A 23,349-nucleotide genomic window follows, 5' to 3' on the forward strand; every position below is an offset into this window, starting at 1 on the left:
CCAGTGAAGTGTGGGTCCATTTGCAGGAGGATACTGAGATGTGGCATCCCCGCCCATCTCTGGCTGGTTGCAGGTGTCTGAGCATAGGTTTCTGAAGGTACTACTCACAGTCGTTACAGCAGAGCTAGGAGCTGATGGATGAATAGACCATTGCCAAAGAAGCATATTCTGGCAGCAGCTCCTTTCCATCCTAAAATATAGCAGGGCATGCTGGGCTGAAAGAGGGATCATGTAGTAATGGTGTCATTATGTTCTTTGACTTTGTTTGACTAAAGGAGAAAATCTGTGAGGATGACCAGCTTATATCTGATCAGGAATTGCTAATATCTAAGATAAGGCATTTCCCCTTAAACCCGCCTGTCCTCCACAATGAACTTTGGAATTAGATATACACCCAGAACAAAGGATTTAGTAGAATTAGTGGGAAAGTATACCCAAGTTCAGGCTCTGATTGCTCACTGTTCAGCCAATTCTTCTGAACAACCAGAGGACTACACAGAGATTTCAAGACATTGTATTCAGTGTCATTGTAAGCATGGCGACGAGTTGTTGTTGAGCAAGCAGGTCCAGGGAGACCTGCACCCATTCAAAGCTGAGTGTGAAGCAGAAAGGACCCATCATGGGACTACGCACAGAAAATAAGGAAGGAAACATAACAAGCAAAAATAGATGAAAAAGTATACTTTGGAAAGAGTACTTCAGTAATTAGAATGGAGTTTTATTTTTTTTTTTCATTTTTTGAGACAGAGTCTCGCTCTGACACCCAGGCTGGAGTGCAGTGGCTTGATCTCGGCTTACTGCAACCTCTGCCTCCTGGGTTCAAGCCATTCTCCTGCCTCAGCCTCCCGAGTAGCTAGGATTACAGGTGCCTGCTACCATGCCTGGCTAATTTTTGTATTTTTAGTAGAGATGGGGTTTCACCATGTTGGCCAGGCTGGTCTTACTTCAGGTGATCTGCCTGCCTCAGCCTCCCATAGTGCTGGGATTACTGGTGTGAGCCACTGTGCCTGGCTAGAATGGAATTTTAGATAAAGCCACTTTGCTCTTAAATTTAGACAACATGAGCTCAATAAAACAAAAGAACAAAGAAGTAATTTTAAAAGATTAAAGAAAGCTAAAAGGAGGACATGGAGGTCAGCTGACATCCATAAGGAAAGAAATAGAAAACTAAAATCATTTCAGGAATTAAAAGCATGTTGGAGGTTACATGAGGTAGTACCAGTGGTTCTGAAATCACTGATGTGAGGATCAACTTCCTGAAATTACGTAGACCACGGTAGGAAAGAACAAAGAGGTCATGGTGATTAGAGAGAAGATGGAAGCTGTGGGAGAAGAGTCCAGAAGGCATCTACTGTAGTCAGAGCTGGTGTTCCTGCTGAAGAGAACAGAGTGTGTGGAACAGATGTAACATTAATAAATAAAAGACAAAGTTTTCCTGGAATATAATGAAAGATCATATAATATTAATATAAGGACTCACTGTGAACTGGAAAAAAATTCAGAGTCATTAAAATGGAAGCGTATCCTGGTTAATTTATAAAACCTGAAAGATAGGCCGGGCACGGTGGCTCGTGCCTGTAATCCCAGCACTTTGGGAAGCCGAGGTGGGCAGATCACCTGGGGTCAGACCAGCTGACCAACATGGAGAAACCCCATCTCTACTAAAAATACAAAATTAGCCAGGTGTGGTGGTGCATGCCTGTAAATCCAGTTACTCGGGAAGCTGAGGCAGGAGAATCGCTTGAACCTGGGAGGCAGAGGTTGAGGTGAGCCAAGATCACGCCATTGCACTTCAGCCTGGGCAACGAGAGTGAAACTCCATCTCAAAAACAAAACAAAACAAAACAAACCCCTGAAAGATAAAAGAATACTACACATATTTAAGCAGGAAAAAAGCAAACAGGCCACCTATAATGGAAAAAATAAAATCACCTTAGTCTTGGGGTTTTCAACAGTGTAATGTGCCAAAAGATGATGAAGCAATGCTTAAGAATGTAGGGGGGCTGGGCACAGTGGCTAATGCCTGTAATCCCAGCACTTTGGGAGGCCAAGGCAGGAGGATTGCTTGAGCCCAGGAGTTGGAGACCAGCCTGGGGAACATAGCAAGACCCTGTCTCTATCCCCCTGCCCCCTAAAAGAAAAAGCCAGGTGTGGTGATGCGTGCCTGTAGTGCCAGTAACCTGGGAGGCAGAGGTGGGAGGATGGTATGAATCTAAGAGTTCAAGGGTGCAGTGAGTTGTGACTGTGCCACTGCACTCCAGCCTGGGTGACAAAGCGAGACTCTGGCTCAAAAGGAAAAAACAAGAGTCGGGGAGTTAGGGCAAGAAGGAAGACAATGTGATTGGATTGCAATGTCATTAAAATGCAGCATAATAAGACATTTGCAAATGGGCAAAAGCTCAGGAATTAATGGCATTCATAAACCTCACTGAAAAATCTACTTGCAGATATAACCCAGCCAACTGAAAGATGAATCAGTGAGGGCTCCAGAAATAGAGAGGTTGAAGTATAAAGATACCAGCTTCAATAATTGAATAATCTTTCTTGGAGAAATAAGCCAGAAGGCAAAAACAATTGAATAAATACTGACTCAACCTTAAAAATGTCAACACAATGATAACATGCCATAGCAAAATTTCCTGAAAGTCAACAATATCATGGGGGATTAGGTTAGGTTTGGGCTGGGGAGTGGGAGACACCACTGTGCTAACTGTCGTATCTTTCAGAATATGTAGTTAAGGAATTCTGTTTCAGTTTTTGAAATTGATAAATTGAGAAGGCTATTATGCTAAAAACAGACTTTGTATACCTTTGAAATGTAAAAGTAAAAGTAAAATTGAGAGGAAGAAAAGCAACCAAATAAAATAGATTACAGAGTAAAAGGAAACAGGCAACAACAAGGAATAGTACAAAAGTTAAAACAAGAGTAAGACTGTTGCACCTGAGATGACCTCACCTGGCATGGACTCAACTAAATTCACTTTCTGTACTAAACGAAAACTATGGTAGTTACATATAAGTCATTCATTCAGAAAGTAAAAGGATGGAAAAAAATTCAAAAAAGAAAGTAAAAGGGGCCGGACGCGGTGGCTCACGCCTATAATCCCAGCACTTTGAGAGGCCGAGGTGGGTGGATCACTTGAGGTCAGAGTTCGAGACCAGCCTGGCCAACATGGCGAAATCCCGTCTCTACTAAAAATACAAAAATTAGCTGGGCGTGGTGGTGGATGCCTGTAATACCAGCTACTCAGGAGGCTGAGGCAGGAGAATCGCTTGAACCCGGGAGGTGGCGGTTGCAGGGAGTGGAGATCATGATACTGCACTCCAGCCTGGGCAACAGAGTGACTCTGTCTCAAAAAAAAAAAAAAAACAAAAGGATGGTTCAAAAATAAGCCAAACAAATGCACAGTAAAAGAAAGCATGAGTATTATTTAATTGCAAAACAAAAAAAATTAAATGAAACAAGGGTTTAATTGTTATTTTTTTGGTTTATTTAAAAATGTTTGATTTTATCATTGTACTCTGACCCTGCCAGTTAACTGTGGGTGCAGAGAGCCTTTGCTTTACACATTCCGGAAAACTTGTAGAGAAGGCTGAAGCCAGGGAGGAGCAAGTGCCCAGCAGTGTGGGGCGGCAGAGGGTCTCACCATGGCCTGAGTATTTTGGGCTGTCCGCACTTGCTCCTCAGCCCTCCTATTCCAGTCCCACAGGTACGTGGGCACCAACAAGTTCCAGAGCCTTTAAGGATCTAGGGAGTGTGTTGGGCTCGTTCTCAGCTCTTGCCCCTGCTGTCTTTCTTGTATCTCTAAAGTCAGGCACGATGGGTCCTCAGCTTTTCAGGGCCAAAATCTTGCTGTTGTCACCTTTTCTTTTCTCCACATCCTCATGGTTTAATATTGCTTTAAAATTTTTTTGTTGTTGTTTTTTGAGATGGAGTTTTGCTCTTGTTGCCCAGGCTGGAGTGCAATGGCGTGATCTCAACTCACTGCAACCTCTGCCTCCTGGGTTCAAGCGATTCTCCTGTCTCAGCCTCCCGAGTAGCTGGGATTACAGGCATGCGCCACCACACCCGACTAGTTTCGTATTTTTAGTAGAGATGGGGTTTCTCCCTGTTGGCCAGCCTGGTCTCGAACTCCCGACCTCAGGTGATCCGCCCGCCTCGGCCTCCCGAAGTGTTGGGATTACAGGTGTGAGCCACTGCGCCTGGCCTACATTTTTTTTTTAATTTTTAAAATAATTGCTTAAAATTTTGTTTTGCTTTGGTTTTAGTGGGGCTTTGGGAAAGAGTGAAATTAGATAATATGTTTAGTCCATCATTTAAACAGTTAAAACACTTTTAAAACACTTTAACTGGAAGTCAGAGTTTACCTTACAATAATGTTCAGAATCCACAAAAGGGCAGTGTGCTTTATGATCTTATATATACGAAGTAACAGAGAGAAAAAAAAAGTACTCAGAAGGAGAAATAGAAAATTTAAGGACAGGCAAAGATACTGGATTTGGATAAAATATTTAAGTTTGAACTTTATATATTGAATTCTTCGTTCTATAGAGACTATGCTTTTCTATGTAACAAGCCAAGGAGCATTAAAAAATTGGTCATGTAATTTACATTGCACAATATGGAGATTGTGTGTTGCTTTAAAACTATTGTTAGGGTCTGGGAACAATTTTACTTTTATCAAAGCCATATTTAAACTGTGAAAAATCTTAGGAGGGAGTAGAGCTATTCTGATTGAAGTTTGGGGTTTGAGACTGGGCCTCACCAGGGGTCTCAATCAAAAGGACTTCTCACAGGACACAGTTTGAGAACACCAGCCAGGCATGGTGTCGTGCACCTATAGTCTTGGCCACTCAGGAAGTTGAGGCAGATGATTGCTTGAGGCCAGGAGGTCAATGCTGCAATGAGCTATGATTGCACCACTGCACTCCAGCCTGGGTGACAGAGTGAGACCCTGTCTCAAAAAAAAAAAAAAAAAAAAAAAAGATGTAAAACACTGTTTTAAGATGTAAGATTTGTACTTTCAAACATAAATTAATTGACCTTAGGGTCATTACCTTCTGCTTAAGACACATGGTTGGAAGAGCAGTTTCAATTATATATAAATATGTTGAGTCAACAGTAGGTTAATTTTCATGACTTTGCAGAACTGAAAAGTCTACATATTACTGCTGTCAAAAGATAGGAGCATTTAACAAGTAAAGTGGAAGAGTCTTCGTGCAAGGACTGTTTAAAATGTTTGGGGCAGGCTGGACGTGATAGCTCAGCCTGTAATCCCAGCACTTTGGGAGGCCGAGGCGGGCAGATCACCTAAGGTCGGGAGTTTGAGAGCAGCCTGACCAACATGGAGAAACCCTGTCTCTACTAAAAATACAAAATTAGCTGGGCGTGGTGGTGCATGCCTGTGGTCCCAGCTACTCGGGAGGCTGAGGCAGGAGAATCGCTTGAACCCAGAGGCGGAGGTTGCAGTGAGCCAAGATCATGCCATTGCACTCCAGCCCGGGCAACAAGAGCGAAACTCCGTCTCAAAAAAAAAAAAATTGGGGGCAAATAATAATATATTGTATGTACAGAGAGAAGCATTGGAAAGATACACAGGAATAGAAGGTGGATAGAAGGCAGAAATGAGGTAGTGTAAGACTTCTTAAGGGATACCTTTTTATATTGCTTTGAATTTTGAGCTATAACATATTCTTTGCTTAAAAGGCAGACGTGTAACTATTGGTAGTGCTTTATGCAGCTATCGATTGGGTCTGCTTCCATAGCTTCCTCTTCTGTCTTTCCTGATTTCTGTATGAGAAAAGGTCTCAGACAAGTTAAGGGACTCATGGAAGGTGGTGTGAGTTTGAGAACATGGCTGGCAATCTGTAAGTATAGTTTATGTATTTTTGAGAGTAGTGCCTACCTCCATCATGCTAGCTTTGGGAAGGTAGTGTTAAAAAAAACCAAGGGCTTTTAATGCAAAGTTGATGGTCTTGAATGCTTATATACATATGTTTGGGAAAATTGGATTAGTGTAGTTCTTCCCATTTGGGATAAAATATATATATATAAAAGTGGAAGAGAAATGATATGACATTTTAGCATATAGAGGGACTTTCAAAGTAGAAACATAATAAAGGAAATTATTCAGGAAAATAATTGGTAGATTTGATCACCTGGACTGTTTAAATACTTATATTGCAGAAAATGTATAACAAGGTAAACAACAAGCTGGGAAAAATTAGCAATGTAATGAGCAAGCACAAATATCCTCAGTGTATAAGCATTCACACAAATTGATAAGAAGCACTAAAACTCCAGTAGAAAAGTTATCCAAGGACAATTCATGAGAGAAATAGAGATCACTAGTATACAAAAAATAATATTCAGTAATAAGTAAATAAATCACTGCACAATGAAATCCTACTTCTTTTGAATTAGGAAATATTATCCAAAAATGGCAACATTTAACACTGAGGTAGGGATTATTACCCACGTTTTAGAGATGAAGAAACCAAGGAATGAAGGGATTAATTTACTTGCCTGAAATCACATAGCTGGTGCTGGGATTTGAACCTAGCATTGTGTCCCTATTAAGCTGGCCTCACATTATAAATATATACTGTTTTCAAGCACTTTCAAGCTATATTATACATCCATTTATGGCAGTAAGTATACATCTTCATTTTTGATGGTTGTATAGAATTTTATTGAATGGATATAATATAATTTATTTAATATATCCTCTATTTTGAGTGTTTCCAGGTTCTGGTGGTGGTTTTGCTATTATAGTGCTTCACCGAACATTTTTGTGTGTGTATATCTTTGCATACAAGTACAAATACTTATGTGGGGTAGGTTCCTAGAAAGGCACTATTTGGCTAATAGGGTATGTGCATTAAAATTTTTGATAGCTAATGTGACCCTTTATAATGGCTCTTTAACCCTTTACTATCACCTGTGTATAATTTACCACCACCTTCAGTATTGGCACCAGTTTTGAATGGCTTTGCATTAAATTTGTAGGTAGATTTAGTGATATTCAATATTTCTTTAAAAAATATTGACTCTTCCTCATCCTGAACCAATTGACCAGAAAACAAAAAACAAAAAAAACAAAACGGACTCTTCCTGTGTAAGATTAAGGCATGTCTCTATTTGTCTGCTTGTATATAGAGAGTTTATTTAAAGAACAATATTATTTTTAAGGGTAGGAGTAATAGCTTATTCATGTCATTATGTGGTGTATTCTTAAGGGTAACATTCTATTGCTGTTGCCATTCTGAGTGGGATGTTTTCATCCATTATATGTTCTTATTGTTAGACAGGGTAGTTGTTGATTTCTGTCTATTCATTTAGTAACTGGTCATCTTTTTGAATTCTCTTATTGCTTTAGTTTTTCACTTAATTTCCTTAGTTATTCAAGGTATACAGTTATCATCTATAAAGAATGAAATTTGCCATGCGCGGTGGCTCACGCCTGTAATCCTAGCACTTTGGGAGGCCAAGGTGGATCGCCTGAGGCCAGGAGTTCGAGACCAGTCTGGCCAACATGGTGAAACCCCGTTTTTACTAAAAATACAAAAATTAGCGGGGCGTGGTGGTGCACGCCTGTAGTCCCAGCACTCAGGAGGCTGAGGCAGAAGAATTGCTCAAACATGGGAGGTGGAGGTTGCAGTGAGCTGAGATTGTGCCACTGCACTCCAGCCTGGGTGACAGAGCAAGACTCCGTCTCAAAAAAAAAAAAAAAAAGAATTAAATTTTAATCTCCTCCTTCTTCCCCAAATCCTTTTCATTTACTCTTTTCTTTTTGATTTGTAATATCTAATTCTTCCTAAACAGTGTAAAATCAGAATAATGATAGTAGATCTCCTTGGCTTAATTCTGGCTTCAATAAGGATTCTTCTAGTGTTTCATTTTATTTTGGTTTGAGATTTTTTTTTTCCACCATTATCTCTTCCTAAGGAATCTTTCCCTTTTTAGCTTAAGTTTTTTACTTTCCTGGATTGAGCCTAGATTTTTTTTTTTTTTCTACTTCTGTTTTTTTATTTTTTTTTGAGATAGAGTCTCACTCTGTTGCCCAGGTTGGAGTGCAGTGGCACCAGGGCTCAAGCGATTCTTGTGCCTCGGCCTCCTGAGTAGCTGGGACTGCAGGCACGTGCCACCACGCCCAGCTAGTTTTTTGTATTTTAGTATAGAGATGGGGTTTTACCATGTTGCCCAGGGTGGTCTTGAACTCCTGAGCTCAGGTGGTCCAACACCTCAGACTCCCAAAGTGCTGGGATTACAGGTGTGAGCCACTGCGCCTGGCCTTTTTTCACTACTTCTTAATTGCATAGTTTGAATTGAAAAGCATTTCCTACATTATTTTTTTCATAGAGTACCTAAACACACAGTGTTTTAAATAATAAGACAAAATTGCTGCATTTGGTAGCTGGGCTCGGTGGCTCACACCTATAATCCTAGCACTTTGGGAGGCCAAGGTGGGAGGATCCCTTGAGCCCAAGAGTTTGAGACCAATCTGGGCAACATAGGAAGACCCCTCTGTACAAAAAAAAAAAAAAAAAAACTTAGCCGGGTGTGATGGCATGTGCCTGTGGTCCCAGCTACTTGGGAGGCTGAAGTGGGAGGATCACTTGAGCCCAGGAGGTTGAGGCTGCAGTGAGCCGTGATCACACCACTGTACTCCAGCCTGGGTGACAGAGTGAGACTGTGTCTCCAAAAAAAAAAAAAAAGGACATATGAGTTATTTCTTCTGAACTTCTGACCAGTATTAAACTTCAGTATTATAGATATATCGTGCTAAATGTGGTGGGTGGAAGAAGGTTTTGGTATAATGTGACAGTGAGGAAGCTTGCATTATATAAAATGCTAAAGGTGACTTCATGTGGCGTAGTTGAGGTCAGTGAGTTCTAAGCTGGTTGACCACCAGAACCATGCGGGTGAGCGAGGGGTGTTAAGAACACAGATGCCCAGCCTTCTCTGGAGATTCCCATTTAGTGAATCGCGCACAGCCCTGGGGAATCTGTTTCCGGAGTTTCCCAGGTGATCTGGTCAGCCACATGTGGCTTATTCTTCCTTGATGCCTACCCAGATCTTAAACTTGCCTTCCAGGTAAAGTAAGCCATGCTACAACTGGAAAACTCAATCTGAAGTCCTGTAACTAATAGGTAAACATTTTGAGGAACACTTTGAGGACCTGGGCCATGTCCACCCGCCTCCCCTATCCTCAGTCTGAGGACGGCTCAGTGACTAGTACAGTGCCTGCTACATTGTTACTAGCTAGTAAACTGATTGAAATAGGGAACGTTTCTTTTTTTGGTAAATGGTGTCTTGAGCACTTGCCATATTTAAGAATTGTGTTTTGCTTTGGTTTTTTTGGTCCTGCTCTTCATGGCATTGAGCTGTGATGTTAACATCTCTAATGGGGCAGGCCAGTCTAGCATTGAGTTCTCCTCCCGGGAAAGAATTTGAGGATGCGTACTTTTTAGATGACATGTACTGAGTTATATTTAATAGACTGTCATTGAAGTTAGTGATGGATGAGCCTATGTTGGTGCAGATTTTATTAAAATTTTAAATTTGAATGTCTCAATTTGTTTGATGTTTGTTACATTATGATTATTCAAAGTAACAAAACTTCAAGTGTATTTGATACTATTAATATATAAGGAATAGCCCAGGAAAATGGAAAGATATTATATTAGAATAAAGTGATCTGAAGAATTTGTGCTTTTGCCAGTGTTTTTAAAAATAACGTCAGTTCTGCTAGGAGGGTAAGGATCTCATAGTAAGTTGTTAACACATAAGAATATTAGGGCCAGGCATGGTGGCTCACGCCTGTAACCCAGCACTTTGGGAGGCTGAGGCAGGCAGATCACAAGGTCAGGAGTTTGAGACCAGCCTGGCCAACATGGTGAAACCCCATCTCTACTAAAAATACAAAAATTAGCTGGGTGTGGTGGCAGGCGCCTGTAATTCCAGCTACTGAGGAGGCTGAGGCAGGAGAATCGCTTGAAACAGAAAGGCGGAGGTTTCAGTGAGCCGAGATCGCGCCACTGCACTCTCTAGCCTGCTCGAAAGAGTGAAACTCTGTCTCAAAAAAAAAAAATATATATATATATCTTCATGTTAGTTTGCCTCAGTCACGAAAATCATTGTTGGCTTAATGTCATTGATACTTAAGGTACCCGTGTGACTTTGACAGAGACCTCCTTCCAAGACTATACTGTCTAAAAGAATGTTGTGACTTAAGAATCTGAACATTCCAGCAGCTGTCGCTGAGTCGTATCATCAGTGTTTAGTTGAATTTTAGAGCTGTGAGCCTAACAGTGCTCAAGTCTGTTTTTGTAGTCTGACCTTTTCCTGCTGTGGGCCATAGTGATGATTTCAGGGTACAAAACTTTGGGATGGAAATGAGGCATAGTTGTTGAAGGCCTATCAGGTATCTACTAGATTTACCATTTGTTTCATACATTTCATTCTCACCACTATACAAATTAAACTGTCCATGGTGCACAGTGGGAAGAATGAATGCTATCACTTGGGATACAGAACAAATTGCTTTTTGTTTGTTTTTTTTAACTTTTCAGATTTTTTTTTTTTTTTTTTTCGAGACAGGGTCTCGCTCTGTCACCCGGGCTACAGGGCAGTGGTGCAGTCATAGTTCACTGCAACCTCGAACTCCTGGGCTTAACGGGTCCTCTTGCCTCAGTCTATTATCCCCATTTTATAGTGACTGACATACAGATAGGTAAAGTAACTTGCCCAAAGATACACATTTGGCAAATAGTGGGGCTGGGATTTGAACTCAGTGTGGTGCCAAAGTGTATGATCTTAACCAGTATAGTATACTCAAAATACGAAGATGATATAATAGCCTGAATGAAACTTAGCACCTAATTTTAATAAATGTTAACGCTTTACCATATTCGTTTCAGTGGTTTTTTTTTTTTTTTTTTTTTCTGAAACCCATTACACATAGACCACTGCTCCTCTTTAAGTAGGAGATTGTAGGAGATGATATCTGTGATTTTTTTTTCTGGTTCCATCAGATTCTTTTTCTGACTTTCAGCATCCCTCTTGCAAATATTGGTCCTTCCGCTGGCAGTTTGACAATGATTACCTTTTTTACAACTGGTGAGAATACATTGAGCTGTTATTTCTGGAGTATTTGCCATGTGCCAGGCACTGTGCCGGGGGTGTAGATATAACCATGAGAAAGGACCCTGTTCTGGGCAGCGTGTGGAACTCATAGTCTAACATTGTGGGAAGGTGGATTTATTTCAGCATAAGGTGCATCATTTTTGTGGGAAGTAGCTGATGTAGCTTGTTAAAGACACAGATTTGATGATTTTAGTGATTTCTGGTCTGCTTGTTGGATTCCATAGGCATCTTTAGCCTTGGGTTAGTAATTCACTTATTTATATTTATTTTCTGGAATATAATTCCAGAAATATGTTAAAATTGGGAAGGATCTGGAATTCTAAAGGTCAGGCTCTCTATTGCCTCCATCCTGGGTTGGCTCTTGGTTGGCTCTGAATTCTACCTTGTAGGTGGAACCCTGGAGTGGAGTTGTGGTATGTCCACTTGGCCTTGTACTCTGTTTCCAGCTCTTGAGCTGTGGAGCTGGAGAGGGCTTCACCTGGGTCTTGCCTCCAGAAGCTCCTTGTAGGCCTGAGGAGTCTCAGGACTTGGCGTTGCCCTGGCTCCTGTGGCACGAAGACCTCAGGTCCTGTGGAAGTTGAGCAGCAATGTGTGATTTGAGGGGAGCTGACTTGTTTTTTTTTGGTTTCCCCAGACCTTATCCATTCACCGTGTGTTCAAAAATAGTAAAATTAGCATATGGTAAACCATACTTAAAAATTGTAAAATTAATTTATTAGAATTTAGAAATATTACCCGATCAAAAATTTAATATTAAGCATCTTGAAATAATTTTTAAAATTGAATGAATAAAGTTAGTTTCAACACTGCTAGTGTTAGCAGTGTTGAAATAATAATAATAAGCATTATTACAGAATGACGGCTTGGTTGTCCAGACGTTACTGTTAATTAGAGTAGTCCTAATAAGAAAGGAAGCGCTGATGAGTCTTCTCGATTTACTTACCGCGTTTCAACTTTATTTCCAGCAGATGGTTCTGAGTGGTGTTTTTTTTTTCCACCACCCCCCCTTTTATATTTAGGAGATTAGCAAATGCTTTTGGAACAGAGAGTAGTATTTTGGCATTTGTTTTAGTTAAGACTTTTGGAATCTATCATGCAGTGTCTTGACAGAAAATGGGCTCCTTCTGAAATGAGATGATAAAGAGATGCTCTTGTCAGATGATTCTCAGGAGACGGCAGTAGCTGTTTCTTAGACATATGCCATGACATTTTAAGAAAATTATATAATCATTTTCTAACCGCCGCCCCCCACCCCACAAAGTTCAGGAAGTTTGTATAAAAGTTCTAGGAAGTAAGTACACTTCTTAGAGAGCCAGTGTTGGAATTAGCCTGCATATGTAGATTGGAGTTCTTTTTCTGCAGTTCACTAATGTGGGCAGTTTAATCAACTTCTCAGTGCCTCCCTTTTCTCATTTGCAAAACAGGGATAATTTCTACTTTCTTCACAGGGTTTTTGTAAAGATAGAGTGTAAAAGCACTTTTAAAGTTATTAGGGATGCATAAATGTAATTTATATGTTAGTATATATGTGTTTCTTTTTTTCTACTAGAAACAAGCATAATATTTTAAGTTTTTGCAAAACTGCTTTCTTTGAAGTTAGTGTTTGATTCTCAGTGATCACAAGTTTTTTTTTTTTTTTTTAATTTCAAGGAGTATTCTGAGGCTTGCTATTTTAGGACTTGGAGAGCTTATAATAAAAGACATTAATCCAATATAGACGAGAGTATTATTATCTAAACATGTGTTGATGACTTTGTGCTTTTAGGTATACCAAGCTTGGCTACGCAGGCAACACTGAGCCCCAGTTCATTATTCCTTCATGTAAGTAAAGCTCTATCCTTGGGTTTATAAAGGTTTGTGTTTCTCAGAATTGTTCTAAGTGTTCTGATCTGTTTTTCAGGGTATATTAATGTACTTACCATCTTCTTGTAGAAGACCGTTCTGGTTACCCCACGACTTTCTAGTCCTTCTGTTCCATTCTGATAAAGCCCCTTGTCACTGTCGTTGGAATCTCAGCTTGGGTAGTCAGCAGGGTCCATTTATTCAATTATAAATGCCTGAACTGCCTAGAAAAAGTATATCTGGTCTTTAAGGTAAATTTGTAAGTTTAAGTACATACAGTCTGTTAGCTTAGTAACTTAATGGACTGAATATCTCTTGTACTACACTATTCACTCTGTTGAAAGATTTTTTTTTTTTTTTTTTTTGGTGGAAATGGTAGGCCTGATGACTGTTTTTATTGTGTTTAGTAGTATTCTGTTTTTGTTTAAGTTTTAATCAGTAGAGAATAACAGAAGTGTCCTTGCAGTTTGGCATGGGGTGTTCTACTCACTCTTTATTTCCTGTAGGAGTCTTCCCGAGGTTAGTCGGTTGTTAAAGGATAGGATTCTTGGCTGGGCGTGGTGGCTCACGCATGTAATCCCAGCACTTTGGGAGGCTGAGGCGGGTGGATCAGCTGAGGTCAGGAGTTCGAGACCAGCCTGACCAACATGTTGGAACCCCGTCTCTATCAAAAATACAAAAATTAGTTGGGTGTGGTGGCAAGTACCTGTAATCCCAGCTACTCGGGAGACTGAGGCAGAAGAATCACTTGAACCTGGGGGGCGGAGGTTGCAGTGAGCCGGGATCGTGCCACTGCACTCCAGCCTGAGTGACAAGAGTGAAACTCCGTCTCAAAAAAAAAAAAGATAGGATTCCCTGGAACTATCTATATTTCAGGTTATTATTTGGAAACGATTTTCTAAAGAGTAGGATGTATTAATCAAGAGAAAGTGAAACTCTGTTCTCTACATGTAGCTCTAATAAGATAAGTTGTGATTTTAGAAATTGTAAGTTTTTAGGGGGCCACGATGTTGTAATAACAGGCTTTGTGAACAGTGGGGAACGTTGACAGGGAAAAAACAGCTGGAGAGAAGGTGCTTGATTAGTGCTTATTCAGGGGAGGGCTAAAGCTGTATTTGGTGAATGTGGGTATTCACATCACTAGAAAGTGGACTCCAGATTCTTTGAGAACATTTAAGTAACCTCATTCCGGTTCCTTGCTTGCTGAAAAACTGGCCATGAATGTGATTTTCTAGATCTAAACGCTCTGCTGCCATGAATGGGTTATCCTGATGACAGGCATGATTGGTCTGCTGTGTCCTCATTTTGAATTCAGAAACGAGTGTCTTAGTGTGCTTGGGCTGCCATAACAAAATACTAAAGACTGGGGAAATTAATGTTATCATAGTCTGGAGGTTGGAAGTCCAAGATCAAGGTGCTGTCAGGGTTGGTTTCCTGTGAGGCTTCTCTCCACGGCCTGCAGAGGGCTGCCTTCTCTCTGTGTCCTCCCATGGTCTCATCTCTGTGTCAGTGTGTGGGGTTGCTGGGGACCTCGCTGGTGTCTCTTTCTCTGCTGATAAGGCCACCACTCTTATTGATGGGGACCCCACATTTACCCCAACCACCTCTCTAAAAGTTTCGTCTCCAAATCCAGTCACATTGAGGGTTAGGGCTTCTGCGTGGTGAATTCTGTGGGGACATGGTTGAGTCCATGACAATTGGTGTTCTGTAGGATGAATCAGTCTTTTGTGAATTTCATTAATGTGAATGCCCCAGAACCCGATCATTCCATGCTGAGTTGATAAATTGAACTCCCTGACTTTTCAAAGCAGAAGATTAGATTTTAACCTTGTTAAGTGTGACAGCTATAAAAGGCTGACCTTGCACCTTTTGCTTTAATGTGTTGCCATTTAAAGCTGTCGGTAGCATTCAGTTGGCTGCCCCATTTAACCTGTCATCATTAATAGAGACGGGAAGCGAAGACAGTTATTATCAGGATTTCATTCACTGTCAAAAAGCAGGAGAGCTCTCAGACTGCAGCTATCAGAACCTTAGCAGTCGCAGAAGCTAGGAGGATAATACAAATGTCAAAGAGGTGGGAGTAAAAGAACAGTTACATTGTTGGGCTGAGTTTGTTGAGAGAGAGAGAGAGAGAGAGAGAGAGATAGAGAGAGATAGAGATAGAGAAGAGAGGCCCCAGGAGTCAAGGTTAGAAGATGTTCGGGCAGCAGTGAGGATACTGAGATGGGGAAGTGAGGGCCTGGGTCACCGTGGACAGTTGGCCTGCTGCGTGTCTTGGGGCTGGGAGTGGAACCATTTTGTGCAAGTGTGTGGATGTGTGGTGAGTGCTGGAGCAAGACTTTCTCTGCATGGCATGGAGGTGAGGTGCTGTGGGGGTGTGGAGAAGCAGGGGTGCTGTGGGATGGTGGGGAGAGCGCCAGGAGGTGGAGACGGCCTGTGGAGAAGGACTGGGTGGCAAGGGACTTGCAAGTGTCCTCTTAAGGAATTCTGTTTTTATTTTGCATACCAGGAATTTTCAGACTGTTTTTGAGGCTTCTCTCTGGGGCCTGGCCCACTGGACTAGAGAATCCTCAAGCCCCGTCCCTGCCTCCAGGGGCAGCTCTGCTTATGTCTGGGTTGTTGGAGCTTCTGTGCAGAATTTGCTTGGTTGCTTGAAGAAAGTTACTCCCTACTTTTTTTTCTTAAGTTGTTGGAGGAGATTGGTGGTCCTGCCGCAGCTTCAGGCGGAGAATGTGTGGTGTAGAAAGAGGCTAGAGGAGGAGCAGCGAGGAGCTGAGAAAAAGGGCACACATTTTAGACATTCAATATTGGAAGAGTTCAGGTGTGAAGAGGTTTAAGGCCTAGGGAAGAGAGTTAGGCTGCAGCTAGAAAATATAACAATGGGCTGGGCGCGGTGGCTCACGCCTGTAATCCTAAACACTTTGGGAGGCCAAGGTGGGCGAATCACCTGAGGTCAGGGATTTGAGACCAGCCTGGCCAAAATGGCAACACCCCATCTCTACTAAAAATACAAAAATTAACCTGGGATGGTGGTGGGTGCCTGTAATCTCAGCTACTCGGGAGGCTGAGGCAGGAGACTCACTTGAACCCAGGAGGTGGAGGTTGCAGTGAGCCGAAATTGCACCACTGCACTCCAGCCTGGGGGACAGAGTGAGGCTCCGTCTCAAAAACAAACAAACAAACAAACAAACAAACAAACAAACAAACCCCACACACAAAAAACCCATGGACTCACCACCAAGAATGAACACGTCATTACTGCATATTTCATCTCTGTATCAGAGTAAATGAATAAATGACACATTATAGGTTGAGTATCAGCCCTCTCTTCTTTTCCTCTTTTCTTTCCTCTGGTGGATATTTTCTGGTTGTGTTTCTACTCCATTTTTATCCGTATATTACATGTACAAAGATACATTGTCTGTGAGTTCAAACATTTCCAATATGGTATCACACTGTAAATAACTTTCTGCATGGTCTTTAAAAAGAAAAACCCTCAATATTATGTTTTTATCATGTATCAGTGCTGATACGTACAGATCTACATCAGAATTCTAACGTGAATATACAACAATTTTTTTCCTTTTGGGCATTTTTCACAGTTCTCTGTTATATAAAATGGTGCAGTAAAAATTTCCTTATGCGTATCTGCTAGTTTCCTGAGAGGAAATAATCAGAAATTGTTTTGTCACAGAGCATACACCCCTTCATCCTCAGGCAACACCTAATTAGGTATTGCCACGTTACTCCTCCAGGAGGCTGTTCTGATGGATATCCCATCAGCAGTGTGTGAGAGTTTCTGTTTCGTAGATCCTTGATAATTGGTATTGTGTGACTTACATTTTGGTCAGTCTAATGAATGTAAAATGATGGCTCATTCAAAAAATTTCTATTTCTCAGATTACTGGTAAGGTTGAACACCTTTCATTGCCTGTTCATATCTTTGCCCATTTTTCTATTGCATTTTTAAATGGAATTATAGGAACTCTTTGTAGAGGTTAAATATGAATTTTTCGCAGATACTTTTTTATTCTATGACATTTTTAAAAATTATCTTTTATCATCTAGAAATTTAAAATTTTGATATAGTAATACTTTTCAGTCTTTTTCTTTTATAATTTGTTTCTGTTTAAAAAATGCATTTCTACTCCAAAGTCATAAAGACTTTCTATATTTTTTCTAAGAAAATTTTAAGTTAATTTCTGAGTATGGTGTGAAGGAGATAGGTAATTTTGTTTTCCATGCGGAAGGCTAGTTGTCCCAACACTATTTATTAAAGAGTGTGTTCCCATTTGGCACACCTCTTTGATCATATCGAGGTGCCATTTATGCTTGGGAATGTTTTCGGTGTCTTTTGTTTCATTGATGTATTTATCTGTGTTCTGTACGTTCCATACTCACAGTGTTAAACACTATTACTTTATCATGTTTTAATCTAGTGGGTTCGATTCTTACTCATTTTTTTTCTCAGAATAGCTTTGGCTCTTACTCTTTAGTGTTCATTTTAGAATCAGCTTAAGTTCCATGAAAATTATAATGGGGTTTTGATTATTATTATTATTATTTTTATTTTTTTGAGATGGAGTTTCGCTCTTGTTGCCCAGGCTGGAGTGCAATGGTGTGATCTCGGCTCATTGCAACCTCCGCCTCCCAGGTTCAAATGATTCTCCTGCCTCAGCCTCCCGAGTAGCTGGAATTACAGGCGCCCACCACCACGTCCAGCTAATTTTTGTATTTTTAGTAGAGACATCCAGCTAATTTTTGTATTTTTAGTAGAGATGGGGTTTCACCATGTTGGCCAGGCTGGTCTGGAACTCCTGACCTCATGATCCTCCTGCCTTGGCCTCCCAAAGTGCTGGAATTACAGGTGTGAGCCACTGTGCCCGGCCTTGATTATTATTTATAGATTAATTGGGGAAAAATTTGACATCAGATTTGACTTTCGTGGATAGGAATTGAGTATTCCTATCCTTGAAGATGGTATATGTGTTTTATTGTTTATTCATGTCTGTTGTGGTTTTCAGTAGTGTTCTAATGCTCTAAAGTTTTTGTTTTGTTTTGTTTTGTTTTTTTGAGATGGAGTCTTGCTCTGTTGCCCAGGCTGGAGTGCAGTGGCACAGTCTCAGCTCACTGCAATATCCACCTCCCGGGTTCAAGCGATTCTCCTGCCCTCAGCCTCCCGAGTAGTTGGGACTACAGGTGCATGCCACCATGCTCAGCTAATTTTTGTATTTTTAGTAGAGACGGGATTTCACTATGTTGGCCAGGCTGGTCTTGAACTCCTGACCTTGTGATTCACCCACCTCAGCTTCCCAGCGTGCTGGGATTACAGGAGTGAGCCACTGCGCCTGGCCTTAAAGTATTCTTTAAAAAGCTCTTACAGGCCAGCGCAGTGGTTCACACCTGTAATTCCAGCATTTTGGGAGGGCTAAGGTGGGTGGATCACTTGAGGCCAGGAGTTAGAGACCAGCCCAGCCAACATGGCGAAACTTTGTCTCTACTAAAAAATACAAAAATTAGCCGGATGTGGTGGCTCACACCTGTAATCCCAGCTACTTGGAAGGCTGAGGCATGAGAATTGCTTGAGCCTGGGAGTGGAGGTTGCAGTGAGCTGAGATTGCGCCACTGCACTCCAGCCTGGGCAGCAGAACCAGACGCTGTCTCAAAACAACAACAACAACAACAACAATAAACAGCAACAACAACAAACAACAACAACAACAAAGCCCTTACACTCGTACACAGAGGGCTGGACACAGTGACTCACACCTGTAATTGCAGCACTTTGGTAGGCCGAGGTGGGAGGATTGCTTGAGCCCAGGAGTTTGAGACCAGCCTTGGCAACATAGTGAGACCCTGTCTCTACCAGAAATAAAAATAAATTAACTATGTGAGTGACACTCACCTGTGGTCCCAGCTACTTGGGAGGCTGAGGTGGGATGATTGCTTGAGCCCAGGAGATCGAGGCTGGAGTGAGTTGTGATTGCACCACTACACTCCTGCCTGGGTGACATAGTGAGACTTTGTCTCAAAAACAAGCAAAACCCCAAAACAACTCTTCCATAGTTTTTGCTAGCTTTATTTTTAGGTACCTTTAAGTTTTCGTTGCTGTTGTCAAAATATTTTAAAAATTCTATTTTCTAATTCATTATTGCCAGCATATGGAAATGTTACTGAGGTTTGTAAGATTTTTTTTTTAATCCAGCAACCTTTATTGACCTCTCTTATTTAACAGTCTGCAGATTCTTTAAAGTTTTCTATGCAGACTATTGTATTGCCTTCAAATAGTGGTTATTTTGTCTCTTCCAATTCTAACACTTCGTGTTTCTTTTCTTGGTCTTGCTGTGTTGGCTAGAACTTCTATTAAAATAGTGATCAGAACTGCAGACAGCAGGTGCTTTTTTGACTTTCTGACTTTAAAGAGAATGGGATTTTATTGTAGTACTCTACTAGTGATAACTGTAGGTTTTTGTGGAAATGCTTTTTCAGATTAAAACAGTGCTCTTCTATTCCTAGTTTAATCTGAGGGTATTTTTTTAATTAAAAAAATCATGAATGACAGTGAGTATTGACATTCAGTCAAAGCTTTTCTGTTATTGAGATGACCATATGGTTTTGGACATTTGTACTCTTTCTTTTTTTTCTTTTTTTTTTTTTTGAGACACTGTACTTTAAGGCTGGAGTGTAGTGGCTTGATCATGACTCACTGCAGCCTTGACTTTCCAGGTTCAAGAGATCCTCCCACCTCAGCCTCCCAAGTAGCTGGGACCACACGTGGGAGCCATCATGTCTGGCTAATTTTTAAATTTTTCATAGAGATGGGGTCTCATTATATTGCCTGTCCTGGTCTCGAACTTCTGGGCTCATGCAATCCTCCCACCTTGGTCTCTCAAAGTGTTGAAATTATAGGTGTGAGCCACCCCACCTACTCTTAATAGGAGGAGTTACTTTAATACATTTTCAAATATTGAACAGTTATTTCTTTTCTTTTTTTTCTTCTTGTAGAGATGGGGGTCTCTCTTTGTTGCCCAGGCTGGTCTCAAACTCCTGGCCTCCAGTGATCCTCCTGCCTCAGCCTCCCAGAGCACTGGGATTACAGGAATGAGCCACCTTGTCCAGCTTGAACAATTATTTCGTTTTTGGGATAAATCCTACTTGGCTATGAAATATGAAGTACATGCTGAACTGTAATTGCAAATATTTACTTGAGAACTTTGCATCAATATTCAAAAGTGAGATTGGACTGTAATTTTGATTTCTTGTTTTTGTCTGGTTGTGTATCAGGATTATATGGGCTTCATAAAATGAGTTTGTTAGCTTTCTTTTTTTATTCTCTGGAACAGTTTGCATAAGATAGGAATTGTTTATTCCTTCAAGCTTTAGTAAAAATATCTAACAGTCTTTTGAGAAATATACTGGATTAAAAAATTACTATTGTTGTGTCTCTCAACTGTTGTAGCAAATGTTCTGAAGTATCTGTGTCTTAAGTCCTTAGATACACTCTTCTTGATAGCCTTCCTTAGGTTGCCCTCAGATGACTTTTTTGGCATTTAGGAAAGTAGTCATGTCTTTTCTGGTTACCCACATCCTATAATCCTATACCCAAACACATTTTTTTTCAACTGCAGAGCTTGTTAGAAAAAAGAATTGTTCTTTTTTTTTTTTTTTTTTTTTGAGACAGAGTCTTGCTCTGTCGCCCAGGCTGGAGTACAGTGGCACGATCTTGGCTCACTGCAACCTTCACCTCCTGGGTTCAAGCAATTCTGCCTCAGCCTCCCAAGTAGCTGGGATTACCGACGTGTGCCACCATGCCCGGCTGATTTTTGTAATTTTAATAGAGACAGGGTTTCACTGTGTTGCCCAGTCTGGTCTTGAACTCCTGGCCTCAAGCTATCCACCTGCCTCAGTCTGTCAAAGTGATTACAGGCGTGAGCCGCTGTGCCAGCCCATTGTTCTTTATTATTAAGTTTAATCTTGTTAGTTTTGATTCATCATTATAGCTGAAGTATTTTATTTTCTAGTTTGTCATTTATAAACTCTGTATTTAAAATATTTTATTTTGAAATAATTATAGATTAATAGGAAGTTGCAAAGATAGTTTAGAGAGATCCTGTGTACACTTTTCCTATTTTGCCCCCAAAGGTTACATCTTACAAATTGTAGTGCAATATTATAGCCAGAAGTGAGACCCTGTCTGTAAAAAATAAAAACAAAAACAGACCAGCCCCAGGAAACGGATGTTGGTACAATGTGTGTGTATAGTTCTATGTCATTGTAATTCTACCTGTAGATTCCTTGAACTACCACTGTAATAAAGTTACAGAATTATTTTCTCACTACCAAGATCTCTCTGGTGCTATTCCTATATAATTACACTTAACTCCTCTCCCTCCACTGTTCTTAACCACTACTCTGTTTTCATCTCTATAATTTTATCATCTCCATAATATATGTTCTTCAATAGATTAATATTTAAACTGACGGTAGTACATCATACACTAAATACTACTCAGCAGTAATGCTACTACTCATACAGTATGTGCCTTTTTTTGAGACAGAATCTCGCTTTGTTGCCCAGACTGGAGTGCAGTGGCGTGATCTCGGCTTACTGTGACCTCTGCCTCCTGGGTTCAAGCGATTCTCCTGCCTCAGCCTCCTGAGTAGCTGGGATTACAGGTGCCCACCACCACGCCTGGCTAATTTTTGTATTTTTAGTAGAGATGGGTTTTCCCCATGTTGGCCAGGCTGGTCTCAAACTCCTCAAGTGATCCACCTGCCTCGGCCTTCCAAAGTGCTGGGATTACAGGTGTGAGCCACTGTGCCTGGCCCCCCATTTCTAATATAATTGTCTTAAATCTTTCCTCGATATACATTGAATCTCATGAGATTCACATCAGTTATAATTTTTGCTTCAACTGCCAGACATAATTTAGAAAACGCAAGAGGAAAAGGAAAATAATTATGATCCATATTTTTGCTCTTTCCATTGTTCTTTCTTTTTTCTTGATGTACCCAAATTCCTTCTTTTGTCATTTCTTTTCTCTTTAGAGAACTTCCTTTAGCCATTCTTTTTAATATTTATTTATTTTTTCTTAATTAAAGAAACATAGGCCGGGCACGGTGGCTTATGCCTGTAATCCCAGCACTTTGGGAGGCAGAGGCAGGCAGGTCACGAGGTCAAGAGATTGAGACCATCCTGGCCAACATGGTGAAACCCTATCTCTACTAAAAATAGAAAAATTAGCTGGGCGTGGTGGCGTGCACCTGTAGTCCCAGCTATTTCGGGAGGCTGAGGCAGGAGAATCGCTTGAACCCGGGAGGTGGAGGTTGCAGTGAGCTGAGATCGCGCCACTGCACTCCAGCCTGGGTGACAGCGATACTCCATCTCAAAAACAAACCAAAAAAACAAAAACAAAAACAAAAATAAACAAACAAAAAAAATGGACTGCCTGAACATCCCAAGCCATTCTTTTGAAGTAGGTGTGCTGTTGACAAATTGTGTTAGTTTTATTTCAACGGAAAGTCTTGATTTGCTCTATTCTCAGGGGATATTTTTGCTGAACATAGAATTCTGGATGGACAGTTCTTTCAGCACAAAAATGTTCTGGTACCTTTTTTTTCGGTGTGTGTGTGTCAAGATTTCCGATGAGAAATGTCCTTGGAAGCTGAATTTTTTTTTTTTTTTTTTGGTCTTTAGTTTTTAGAAGTTTGAGTATAATGTGTTTTGGAATGGATTTTTTTTGTTTTGTTTCGGGTTAACTTATTTGGGGTTTGTTCAGTATTGAATCTATTAGTTTATTTCTTTTTTTCTTCCCTTTTTTTTTCTTGCCAAATTTGGCAGTTTTAGCCATTGTTTCTTTGCATACCTTCTGGTCCTGCCTTCTTTCTCTTTTCCTTCTGGGAATTGTAATCCGCGAATGCTAAATCTTTTCTTATATATCCCAGATGTCCCTGAGGCTCTGGGCCCCGGTTTTTGTTTTTTTTTTTACTTCTTCCAGTCTATTTTCTCTCTTTTGTTTGGACTGGGTAATGTCTGTTATTCTGTCTTCAAGTTAAGTGTTTCTTTCCTCTGTCCTTTTCTTCTGTTGAGGCCATCTCTTAAGATTTTTATTTCAGTTATTGTGATGTTTAATTCTAGAATTTCCATATGGTTTTGTCTTTATATCTTGTTTCTTTGCTGTGGCTTTGTATTTGCTTGCTGAGACTTCCTTTTATTTTCCATTTGTTTCAAGAGTCAAGAGTATTTGAGATTGTTCATTGAGGCATTTTGTGATGGATCCTAAAATCCTTGTTTGATAATTATAACGTCTGTGTTATCTCGGTGGCATTGTCTATTCATTGTCTTTTCTCTTTTCAGT

At 40.6% G+C, this 23,349-nt stretch overlaps 1 protein-coding gene across 5 annotated transcripts in view; it reads left to right on the plus strand.

Moving 5' to 3' along the window:
• The window catches only part of ACTR3B (actin related protein 3B), a 980,748-nt gene that overhangs the window by 10,491 nt on the left and 946,908 nt on the right, over positions 1-23,349 (plus strand). For 2 of the 5 annotated variants that reach the window (XM_034965311.3, XM_063606429.1), the window contains exon 2: positions 12,915-12,970. The exons of the other annotated variants lie outside the window; for them this stretch is intronic. In XM_034965311.3, the coding sequence (XP_034821202.1) occupies positions 12,915-12,970 (56 nt within the window). The remainder of the gene's footprint in view (positions 1-12,914; positions 12,971-23,349) is intronic. 5 annotated transcript variants of the gene reach the window in all.

This window comes from Pan paniscus, chromosome 6 (assembly GCF_029289425.2).
Source record: "Pan paniscus chromosome 6, NHGRI_mPanPan1-v2.0_pri, whole genome shotgun sequence".
NCBI classification, from domain to species: domain Eukaryota; kingdom Metazoa; phylum Chordata; class Mammalia; order Primates; family Hominidae; genus Pan; species Pan paniscus.